The 12,113-nt window shown below is 47.4% G+C and overlaps 1 protein-coding gene across 2 annotated transcripts in view; it reads right to left on the bottom strand.

The window, feature by feature from the left end:
- The window catches only part of LOC111142281 (transmembrane and coiled-coil domain family 3), a 68,026-nt gene that overhangs the window by 36,593 nt on the left and 19,320 nt on the right, over positions 1-12,113 (bottom strand). The window contains exon 1 of one of the 2 annotated variants that reach the window (XM_022495334.1): positions 754-848. The exons of the other annotated variant lie outside the window; for it this stretch is intronic. Within the exon in view, the coding sequence (XP_022351042.1) occupies positions 754-822 (69 nt within the window). The 5' untranslated portion in view covers positions 823-848. Of the gene's footprint in view, positions 1-753; positions 849-12,113 lie in introns of those variants that run through there. 2 annotated transcript variants of the gene reach the window in all.

Here is a 12,113-nt window from a genome sequence, read left to right as displayed (position 1 = left end):
CAGTCCATGGCACAGGCGCACACACACATACACACACACACACAGTCACAAACTGAACAGACATTCCCAGGAGATCAGGCAGCTCCCAGGGGCAGGGCAAAACAGAACACTGGCCACCCCGCGGGGAGCCCTGCCTCCATCACCAAGGGGCGGTGTCCCTGGACAGCAAGAGGGGCCCTGGGTGATACAGATGTCCACTTCCCCCACTGCTGCTTCCTCTCCCAGCCCTGCTGTGGCTGGGGGACGGCCACCACACCCGTCTGCCTCATTGTGGAGAGACAGTGGCTGACACTGTCCCACACAGTCTGTTTTACCCAGCCCCAAGTTTCCAGGAAAGGGAGGTTTCAAGGAGACCCACTTCTGAGAGGACTCGGGGTTAGAGTACAAGGTCAGACCCACTTCCGCCTGTTTAGCTCCGGGATTACCTCCCAGGTGTCTGGGAAGCGGGCAGAGAGCCAGCTCGGTTTCCAGCCAGGAGCTGGCACCGCTCCAATCCAAGTATTTGCTCACCTCTTAAATCCCACAAGCTGCATGGACATTTTTAAAGGACCCAGCATTACAAGCTTTGGTGGTTCAGGAGTTTAGGCCATTTAAATACCTAGAAACCCATGGGGCAATGAGGGAGGATTTGGGGCAAGCACAAAAATAATCTCTATTTCTCTTAAGCACCTCATAAACTCTGAATGACCACAAAGCTCTACAACACATAGTTACACAGGCGGCTGAAAGGGGAGAGCAGGTGAAGGGACTTACCAAAACCGCACAACAGGAGAGAGGGCAGACCCGGACCGCGACCAGCGTGCCTTCCTGCCCGAGAGGCATCTGAGTCTGCAGGGCGGGCAGGCTGCGTCTTTCGACAGCACCTACCTTGTGACTCAGCCCAGACTCTGGAGATACCGCCTGCATATCTCTGGGCATTCCCGTGTTTGCCTCCGAGATTCTCCACGCCCTGCACCGTGAGCAGCACAGCAGCCGGCCATCAGACACCGTGTGGGACCCGGCGCTGCCCCAATGGGTTTTCTGTGCTGCCGCGAGACGCTCTCTATGGGGGGGGGTGCAGACTGGAAGGGAGGCCCATTATCCCACAACTCTGGGATGGCCAGGGGACCCCAGAAGACACTCAGTCTGGCACTCCTGGTTTGTTGATGAGGAAATGGGCTCAACTCAACAAACTTTGGTCAGGCAGAGTCCGGGCAGAGCAGTGAACTGAGCACAGGAAACACCAACATGAATGATGGCAGAGCGAGTGGGAAATGGTCCCAACGCCTTGGGAAAGGCATTGGCTCAGAAAAAGTGAGAGGAGTCGGGAGACTCTTTGCTCTGTGGCCTCATTCACGAGGCAGACACTCCCTGGTGCCTCTGAGTGTCAGGCACAGTGAGGCGTGCTAGTGTCGCAAGGGGGCACAGCCAGAGAAACAATGGCAGCCTCTGAGGACAGGACAGCCTGGAGTCCAGCCCCGGGGGCAGGGAGGAGGGCTGGGGGGAAGGGATGAGAATGAGACAAGGCAGGAAGAAACTTGTCACTCAGAAGGTGCTTCAGGTAAAGCAAGTTCTGAACTGGTCAGCCGGACAGCAGATGAGGACCCGGGGGACTCAGCGCCAGGTGAGGAAGGCAGAACTGAGCGGCCGATGACGGGGATCAGACCTGGAGGGTTCCTGCGCAATCGTGCTAGGGGGTCTGCATTTCACCCCACAGGCCACGAGTGACAGCTGCTAACGGGATTAGGATGCCCAGATCCCGGGGTCAGACCGGTCCCTGTGAGGGAGCAGTCCGGCGGAACACACTGGCGCCTGGTGTAGGACTGACTGTAGGGCGAGAGTTTGCGGACGCCGGGCAGGGCAGTACTGGGAAGGAGAGTGCGCTCGAGGGACACCAAGGAGGCAGGGTCAAAAAGATTTGCCCCAAACTGGATGTGGGGATTATAAGGGAGAGTCAAGGAAAATCCCATGTCTCTTTCATTCCTAATGGTGGCCGATAAGATCATTCACAAGACAGAAAACTAGGGAGAGGCAGGAGGAGGACATGGGAGTAGAGTAGGATTCCGCTTCAGATGGGGATGGATTTGGGGTTCCTGTGGGACGTCCAAGTAACTACAGGTGTCCAGATGAGCCCCAAGGGAGGAAGGGGCTGAAAACTGGAGCCCACGACGACAATGCCCGGGGGCAACTTACTGAGGGGGCTACGCAGGGACTTGAAAGGTCAGGCAGATCTGATCAAATCCCCGCTGCCATTTAGTAGCTATATGACCTTGGGCAAATAAATTAATCTTTTTGAGACTCTGATCTCGTCTGAGGAAATTCCTCCTAGAAAAATCAAAGAAGGACCTGCTGTCATACCAGACACAAGATATTTCATATTTTTTCCTGCCCTTCTGTGATCATATACTGTGATCATATATTGCTTCACATTATAACCCTGCAACAGATTACAAGCTTTCCTGCTGTCAGTCATTTATCTTTAAATCCCTTTTGACCTCCCTTGCATGAACAGATTTGCAAATATTTGAATTGCCATAAGTCACATGAAAAAATCAGGCCGCAGAGCCTGAGTGGCTCAGGTCATGATCTCAGGGTCCTGGGATCAAGTCTTGCATTAGGCTCCCCTGCTCAGCAGGGACAGGTGACAAGCACCTCCCAGCTCTCTAGTAGCTGGCTCATTTAATAATTTTGATTAAACACCGGGAATGATTCAATTCAGGGCTATCGTTTTCAGAACCTGTTTGATTCCTGTCTTCCACCTGACCGCATGTGGCCTGCCTCAAGCATGACCAGTTTGAGAGCGCGCTCTGGTCCCTGAGTGATGGGACAGAGCAAGTACCCACTCCTCAACACACCAAATCTAACCTGAGGTTCTTGCTGCTCCCAGACTGTGTGGACTCTGGATGGCTCCCCTTAAACTTACAATATAGGGCACCCGCGTGTCTCAGTCAGTTAAGCGTCTGCCTTCGGCTCAGGTCATGATCCCAGGATCCTGCGATCGAGCCCCGCAGCGCAAAGCCTGCTTCTCCCCCACCCGCTCCCCCTGCTTGTGTTCTCTCTTGCTGTCTCTCTGTCAAATAAATAAATAAATAAATTTTTTAAAAATAAAAAATAAAAAAAAAATAAACTCACAATATACCTGGCCATCCCTCTTAGCCAGCCTCTAAAAGATTTCAACTCTCACTGACCTACAGACCCAGGATACCTCCTACTGCTGTCTTGAATAGACCCGAACTTCCCAGACTCTGAATAGATTCACCTCATTTTCTGTGTGTGTGAGAGATCCTCTCCCATCTTGCTGCCAGTAGGAGGCACAATAGAGGCAGGTGGACAGCGAGATCAGCTGGCATCTGGCATCTGGGGCAACAGCAGCAGCATCCCCAGAGCACATAGCTCCTGATCCGTACTGTTCTCTCTCAGATGCCAGGAGATGCACGCAGTGTGGGTCAGAAGATGTCTGAGAAGTAATTCTTTCAATTTAAACATCACTTTGAAACACACACATACCCCTAACTAGACCATGAAGGCATAAGAGGTTACGAATAACGAAGAGCATCTCATCACCGCGATGCCTCACTCAGAACTGTCCTACTCCATCTACCGAGAGAGCTGTTCATACCCAGGGAACCGTAATCTAGGGCCTCAGTTTCTCACAATCACTTTATGCTCCAAGATTGTCTTCCTTTCTTCAGAACCCAATTCAGGTTCTGTGACTTCATCTGACCCAAAGAATTCTACAGGCAAATTCAGGGTTACTTACTTGCTTTACTAAGCTCCTCCTCTATTTTCTTCTCCCTCCCTCCCTTCCTTAGATACCTTTTAAATTCTTTTTTATGAAATATATTTATTAATTCCTCCGACCAGCAGCCCTGAGGTAAGTCTCGGGTTTCACGCTAAGCAGACAGGACAGTCAGCCGCTCACCTGCAGCAGCAGAACAAACCGGGCCAGGAACATCTTTTGAAAATAAAAGATTTCACCAGTTAAATTGGTAAAACTGGAAAGACATTCTGTTCCCATCTTTCTGTATTTAAAAAGACACACACCCCTTGACCCAACAAGGCCGCTTTTAGAAATTTAACCACATATAGTTACAGGAAAAAAGATGTACAAAAATATTCAGTGGAGTATAACAAAGCAAATAAACACAGAAGGAAAATCATCCTAGAAAGAACTTAAATTGCGTATCAATAGGAGATTGGTTAAATAAAGGATACATTTTGTGCAGAAAACATTTCTGTAAAGGATACGTAAGAAACAATGGTTCTTATCTCTGGGTATAAAGATTATAAGTTAGAACATTTTCCACCTTACGTCCTTTATGGGATTTTTTCCTATAAACTTGCACTCTAAATTAGCTGGTTAATGGTGGGGGGGGGAGCGAACCTTCGTATTTAGGCTTAAAGCTCTACTACATTCTACATTCAGTATTATTCAATCTTTGTTAAACAGGAAATAGAACAAGCAAGGCACAAACGGAAACTCAAGAGAGCAGATACATGATAAAATGTGTTTGCTCTAACAGCTAATGATTTCATCACTCAACTATAGGAACTGAAGAGTTCATCTCAGAAGATGAGTTTGTTTTTTCCTCAAGCACCTCCTCTATGTGTTATAGACTCTTCTATAATCTAAATGGCTTGATTAAACTATGGATCTTGTGCTAAACATGTGTTTACACTTAAAATCAGTTTTACTCTGGAAAATGGAGTAAGATTGGGAAAAGAGAAGCCCACTTTTGTCAAACCTTAAAAAGAAATACAGACACACCCTCAAATTAAAAAAAAAAAAAAAGAAGAAAGAAAGAAAGAAAGAAAGAAAGAAAGAAAGAAAGAAAGAAAGAAAGAAAGAAAAAGCAAGACGAATGCTCAGGCCCTTTATAGGACTTACTGAATCTTTGGGTCTGGGAGTCCAATCTCTGTATTTTGGACAAGCTCCCCAGGTAAGTCCTATGTTGCTGGTACTGTGCCGTGCACACAGGAAGTAACTACGCTTAGCAAACACCATGTCTTATCCAAAGGAAACACAGCATAGAGTGGAAAATTCTGTCAACAGAGGTGTTCACTACTGATTATTTATTTATTTGAGTGTGTGAGTGACGAGGGGCAGAGACAGAAAGAGAGAGAGAACTAACTTCAAACAGGCTTCCTGCTCAGCGCAGAGCAAAATGCAGGTCTCAATCTCACGACCCTGAGATCATGACCTGAGCCAAAATCAACAGTAGGACACTTAACCGACTGAGCCACCCAGACACCCCTAAAACAAATAACTTTTAAAAAAAGTGATACGGTGTTTGGAGTAGCAGTGGGTGTACGCAGAACCCTCCAGGCCCTGCCATCAACCCAACTCTTCCGGCTCATCTGTGGCTGACAGGGGCAGTAATGCATTAGAGCCATCTTTGGGGCTGGGAGGGAGTTCAAAGGACGTAGATCAGTGTTTTTCAAGTGATGGCGGCAACCACCTGATTCCTGACCTGGACAGCAGTGCGGGGTCCAAACCAGCCCATGTGCATTAAACAGCCTCCTCGCTCCCTCCCACCCCGCACCATTCTTATGCCCAAGTGAAGTTTCATAACCGCTGAGCTAGTCTGGTATTTCGTGAACATCCCACTGTAAGATCATCTCAGGCTCCTGCTATCCCAGCCCCACCCCAGACTCAGTGAAGCAAAGTCTCTAACAGAGGTTTCGTGTGTGAAAGCAGCGCCCCAGGTTACTCTTATAAATGGGGAGGTTTGGGACACACCAATTCAGGTCAAACTCATTTTAAGATCAAGAAACCACGGTCCAAAAAAGTTAAATAATTTCCCCGAGAGACTTAATACCTGATTAGCTGGGACATCGAAAACCTGGCGAAGTCATTTCTTCCTCTTATACCAACGGAACTTACTAATGTTTATCACGAGTACCTGCGCGGTTTCTGATTCATCACCATGAGGCTGCAGGTAAGTGACTAATGAAGTCTGAACCCACAGGGCATGTCAGAACATCTATCTGGCCCTGGGAGTTTTTCCACTTTCAGTATTAGGATGAGGAGAAATTTAAAAAAAGGGGGGGGGGCACCTGGGTGGCTCAGTGGGTTAAGCCTCTACCTTCGGCTCAGGTCATGATCTCAGGGTCCTGGGATAAAGCCCCGAATCGGGCTCTCTGCTCAGCAGGGAAGCCTGCTTCCCCCTCTCTCTCTGCCTCTCTGCCTACTCGTGATCTCTCTCTCTCAAATAAATAAATAAAATCTTTAAAAAAAAAAGTGGCACAACTGATAGAAAAGTAAAGACAGCCCTATACGTTTATAACCCGGCGAGGAGGATTTGAAAGTCTCCCTATTTCTTCTCCAAATATTAGAACCTTTGGCAAAAAGGACTCTATCACACTTTGGGTGAGAGCATCAGCTTGCACCTTGCTGTGGGAGAGTGAAGAGGGCGTCTCCTACGGAGACTGCGACCTCATCCTGGAACCAGTATCTCTACACGCTTCAACGAGGAACAGGCAAGGGAAACAAAACCCCCAGATTGGAATGCACACAGTAAGTTTTAATTCAGGGGGGGTTCCATCGAGTTATAATTGCCTCTAATTGGTCCTCCCACGCGGTCTCACAATTTACAGCTGTAATCAGTGCCACAAAGAATGAGCTAAATTTCTTTTCTACCTTTGAAATCAGAATCATCTCTGCTTAGGTTCTTACCATTGCTGTTTTGATTTCTTTTTTTAATATACCAACGTATAAGAAAAGGGTGAATGAATGAATGAATGAGATAATAAAAGCAAAGATGCAGGCAGCTCTTTCGGAAACAAGTACTGCTCCCTATGACCTAATGATAACCCAGTGGGATTCAAATTTGTAACAGAGAGTGGTGCCAACTTGGCAAACTGTTCCGTTCCAGGGCACGCGATCCAAAAAACACATTCTTCTGGTCGGACATTTTCCATACTCCGATTTTTATCTTTCTTGGCATGCTCGACTCTTCTCTAATAAAGTCACAACCCTTGTTGCCATGGAACCCAATCAGACATGGAGCCTGTTACTATGACTTCCCTGCGAGTCTAAAAAAAGAGCCAGTGACCAAAAGAACAGCCCTTTCTTTAAAAAAAAAAAAAAGAAAGAAAGAAAGAAAGAAAAGAAAAGAAAAGAAAAATCCAAGGCAAAGAGGCTCCAAAAAAAGACCCAACCTTTTTACATCCATTGAAGTTTAAGCTTTCATGCAGGCTAACTTGAACTCTGGAGACAGAGCAAGCCAGTGTTTTATAAAAAATTTTCAGCTAGGACATTCCACAGAAGACAATTTTATAAATAAGTACCTAGCAAAGAGGGTAAAGCTGTTCTTGGGATTTCTTTTTTTTTTTTTTTTTTTTTTTTAACTCAAGGCAAGCTTCCTTAGATTTGAGTAGTCTTTTAGCAAACATATGTCAATCAGCAGCTACCAAATTACAATATTCATTTCCACCAATACTTAATTTTTGCCAAAAAGCTCACTATCTCTCTGTAAAGAAAAGATAAGCCAAATGGTACAATCGATCCTGTGTTCTGTCCTGTCTGGAACTGGACTAAACCTGGAGAGCCTAGCAGAGGGACTGAAGCAAAGAGAATGAACCTGTGCGGACTGCCAACCACGGGCTGGGCACTTCCCTATCATCGAGGGACCCCGGCAACAGAGGCACTTCCGCATCTCTCTCCTAGAGATAAGGTACCAAGGCTCTCTGAGCTTAAAAGCTTGCTCAAGCTGCCGTGCTAGAACGCGGTCTGCCTTCCAAAGCCAATGCTATTCATTCATTTGACCAACATGTGTTTCTGGCCTCACAGGTGCTGTGCGTCCTGTTCGGCTTCTTGTTCTTGACGACAGAACGTGCAGCCTGTAAAGCCTGTCTGTGAAGAGGGCATGGAGTCTACGTGCACAGCCCACGGGGCCGGTTCGGGCCGTACCCATTTGGAATGAGCACCATATCTGCCCTGCAGCAGCCAGCCCTTGGGAGAATCCTGAGTAAATGCCCTGGCCTCCTAGATGAGATGACAAGGGGCAGACACCTACCACCATCCCTCAGGAGACTGGCTGCTGACAAGGCCTTCCAGCCGTGGACTCTACAGGGGTGGGAGGGGACTCAGAAGTTCCAGGTGCCTTGTCTTGTGCATTTCAGTGTTGAAGTAAAAGCCACTACATGCAAACTCAGAAGTTATTCTACCCAACATGGGACTGGGAGAACTGGCTTCCAAAAATGACTAATAAGAAGGAATATGGGGAGTGGGGGGTGCTGGCTGGCTTAGTTGGGAAGAGCACAGGATTCTTGACCTCAGGGCCTTGAGTTCAAGTGCCACGCTGGGTGGAGAACTTACTTAAAAAAAAAAAAAAAAAGTGAGAGAGAGAGACTTAAAGAAGGGATCTATAAAAGCATGGAAATTAATTCAGAAGCTATATTATTAATCACACCACCTTTTTCGGCTAGAGATAGTCCACTTATTTCATCATATAATAAATACAACTACTTCCATTAAAAGAAATTTCAAAACCAAGACCACAAAGAGATGCCACTTCACACCAGCCAGGAGGGCCATAGTCAGAAGACAGTAGTAAGCACTGGTGAAGATGCAGAGAAACTTGAGTGCTCGTCCACTGCCAGTGGGAGCACATGGGAATGTGTCGGGACTGTGGTGGGAGCACAGTGGGAGTGGGGGAGCGCGGGGGGGGGGGGGGGGGGCGGAAACGAAGGGGGGGGGGGGGGGGGGGCGGTGGGGAAGGGAGTGCAGGGAGAGCCCGGTGGGAACACAGACCTGTGCACCCCCTGGGAGACACTCTGGCAGACTCCCAAAAGTGGAGCACAGAGCTCCCAGGGGGAGCCAGCAATTCTACTCCTTGGCTTCGACCCAAGACAAAAGAAAGCGTAAACCCCCCAGACACTTGTACACGGATGTTTAGGGAAACAGAGTGACCCTAAGAGCCCCAAACCAGCAATAACCAACCCAAGTGGGCGTCAGATGCTGAACAGGACAAAATGCCGGAGGGCAGTGCTGTGGAAGGTTCTCGGGCAAAAAAAGGGCTGAAGTGCTGACAGGCTACAACACAGACGAATCTTGGAAACCTCAAGATGACTGAAAGAAGCCAGGCACAAAAGACCACATTACATCTGATTTCATTTACACAAAGTGTCCAGGACAGGCAAATCCAGAGGAACAGGAAGTAAATTAGGGGCCAGCGTGGCCTGGGGGTTTGGAGGGAGGAAATGGAGAGTGATGGCTAAATGGGTCTGGAGTTTGTTTTGGGGGTGACCAGAATGTTCTGAAATGGACTGCGGTGACTGCAAACTCGGCAGATATACTAAAACCCATGAATTCACACACTTTTAAATGAGCGACTTGTATGATATGTGCATTGTATCTCAATAAAGCTGTTATTTAAAAGAAAAAAAAAGGGGGGGAAACCAACACAACCAGTTTTTTGTTTTGTTTTTGGTTGCCCTTTTAAATAAGAAAACAGCCCAAGCCACGAGACTGCCTGACCTTGGACAAGTCAATTGTCTCTGGGGGTCTCTGTGCCTCATTCAGGAAACAAGACTCATGCCTGAACCGGGAGTCCTCTCCTAGCCCCTTCGAGGTGGGAAAACCATTTGCACAAACACCTCTCCATGTACAAACAAGGGGGGTCAGACCACCTACTCTAGCAGAATCTTTCCAAGTATTCCTTGTCTGCCTCTCCCCTTCACCTGTTTCCATTCCTCAACCGATTTCTGAGCTCCTGCTATATGTAAGTCTTGATGCTAGACCGTGTTCATGCCCTCTAGTTCTCAAGCCCACAGTCCACAGGGGAGGTAGGCGGTTCTCATTCTGTGGGTATGGAAGACTCAAAGACTATGCGGGTGGCCAAGGGGCTGAGAGACGATATGAACTCAGAACCAAAGTCTGGGCTGTTTCTCTTCCTCCTACACCAGGGGTTTTCAAACTGCCTCCACAGGCATATTCTTGGAACTTCTACGGGTTTGCTATGAACAATTTTAAATGATATATTTACTTGGATGGCAAAGAATATTAAGGTAACCGTATTGGGAGAACATAGAGATAACCAGCTGCTAACCAAGTACTATCCTGAGATTTCAAGACCGTCTGTGCTTCTATTCACGCTGGGCCCAGGTATTAGAACTTCTTTAGTCAGCAGGAAACACGATGGCTGACTCTCAGTTTCCTGGGACTACACCACAAATTGGGTGGCTTAGAACAACAGAAATTTATTGTCTCGGTTCTGGAAGCCTGAAATCAAGGGGTCAGCAAGGCCAGGCTCCCTCTGAAGGTGCTAGGGAAGGGACCACTCCAGGCCTGTCTCCCAGCTTCTGCAAGCCTCATCAGGCATCCCTCCGCCTGCAGATAAATCACACCAACCTTCAGTCAGTCCTCACACTGTAGGCACTCCGCCACGGGTCTTCACATCATCTCTCTTCTGTGCACGCCTGTCTCTAAATCCCGGCACACTGGGTCACAGCCCATCTTGATGACCTCATTTTGACTTGGTTCCTTCCGTAAAGACCCCATCTCTCAGCAAGGTCATACTCTGAGGTAAAGGGCAAAGTCACTCCTGTATCTTCTCTCACCCTACCACCACACTGCTGGTCACCCCACAATCCTCCAACACCAGCTGGGCAGCCTATGACTCGACTCTGACGCGATCCGCCTGCAGACGGCATCGGCTCACACAGGTGAAGGGATCAGTACTACGAGTCTGCCAGGCCTGGCTTCAGCCACCAGTCCCCGGTCCAGGTTGTTACCTGCGATCCTCACGCACTGGCTACAAACTGACCCTCTCCCTGGGTTCCGTCAGTTTTCTAGAGTGGCTCACAGACTCATGAAGACATTTCCCCCGTACCAGTTTATTAGAAAAGGACAGAACTCAGGAAGAGCCGAAAGGAAGAGAAGCACAGGGCAAGGTCCAGGGAAGGGACGCAGGTGTTCTGTGCCCGCTCTCAGAGCCGCTCTCCCCGCATCTCCAAGTGTTCACCAACCCAGAAGCTCTCCGCACCCCAGCCTCTCAGGTTTTTATGGAGGCTTTGTTATGAAGTCCTGCTAGATTAACCCACTGACCACTGGTGATTACATCAACCTCCAGCCCCTTTCCCCTCCCCAGAGGTGGAAGGTGGGACGGAAAATTTCAATCTCAACAAGGTTGGTTCCCCTGGCAACAGGCCCCATCCTTAGGGGCTTCCCGAAAGTCGCCTAATTAACAAACTGCGCCTCGTTTGAAAGGGGCCTTCTATTTAAATCACAAAAGACACCATTTCACTTTTATCATTATAATCACTTAGGAAATTCCAAAGGTTTTAGGAGCTTTGTGTCAGAGATGGAAACAAAGACCAAATATATACAGTTGACCCTTGAGCAAAGAGTTGGAAGGACTCAACCCCACTTATATTAGATTTTTTATAGTACAGTACTGTAATTATGTTTTCTCTTCCTCATGGTTTTCTTAGCAGCATTTTCTTTTCCACAACTTGCTTTATTGGAAGAATACAATATGTGATGCATATAACCTAAAAAAGTAAGTGAATCGACTGTTTAGGTTATCAGTAAGGCTTCCTGTGAACAGTAGGGTACCTGGAGTTATTTTTGGGGGTGGGGAGGACCAAAGTTACACAGTGGATTTTCCACTGTGGTAAGGGGGGTGTCAGTCCCCCAACCCTGCACTCTTCAAGGGTCTACTGTATTTCTTATTGTAAATCACAGTATCACAGACTTCAACATATCTTTTTGAGGGGACACAATTCAACCCATAACCCTAACTTTAAATGTAAATGATGCAGCAATTCCAGATGAAGGTCAAAGGGTCTCACAGTGAGAGAGGGGTCACGGGGTCATACAGAATTTTTCTAACAGGAGAGTTAACGGACTGAGACTTTCCACATCATAACAGGTAAGAGAAGCATTCCAAATGCAAAAGAAAACCTGCCTGTAGGGATTTAGATTATCTGTATATTGAGAGGGTTAACGTAGATTGTTACTAACTTTGTATTTTTTATGCATTTCAAAGTTTTCATAATAAAATGTTCAGGGAAAATTTCCTTAGACTGTTGAGGAAATCTGCTAATGAAATCTTCATTCTTAAAGAGCACCTAAGTAAAAACACCAATTAGTATCTCTGAACAAACACTGCTCTATAAGCCAAGAGCAA

Source organism: Enhydra lutris, unplaced genomic scaffold (assembly GCF_002288905.1).
Source record: "Enhydra lutris kenyoni isolate GAN:26980312 unplaced genomic scaffold, ASM228890v2 scaffoldscaffold7, whole genome shotgun sequence".
Classification (NCBI taxonomy): domain Eukaryota; kingdom Metazoa; phylum Chordata; class Mammalia; order Carnivora; family Mustelidae; genus Enhydra; species Enhydra lutris.
This window is presented reverse-complemented; position numbering and strand designations above follow the sequence as displayed.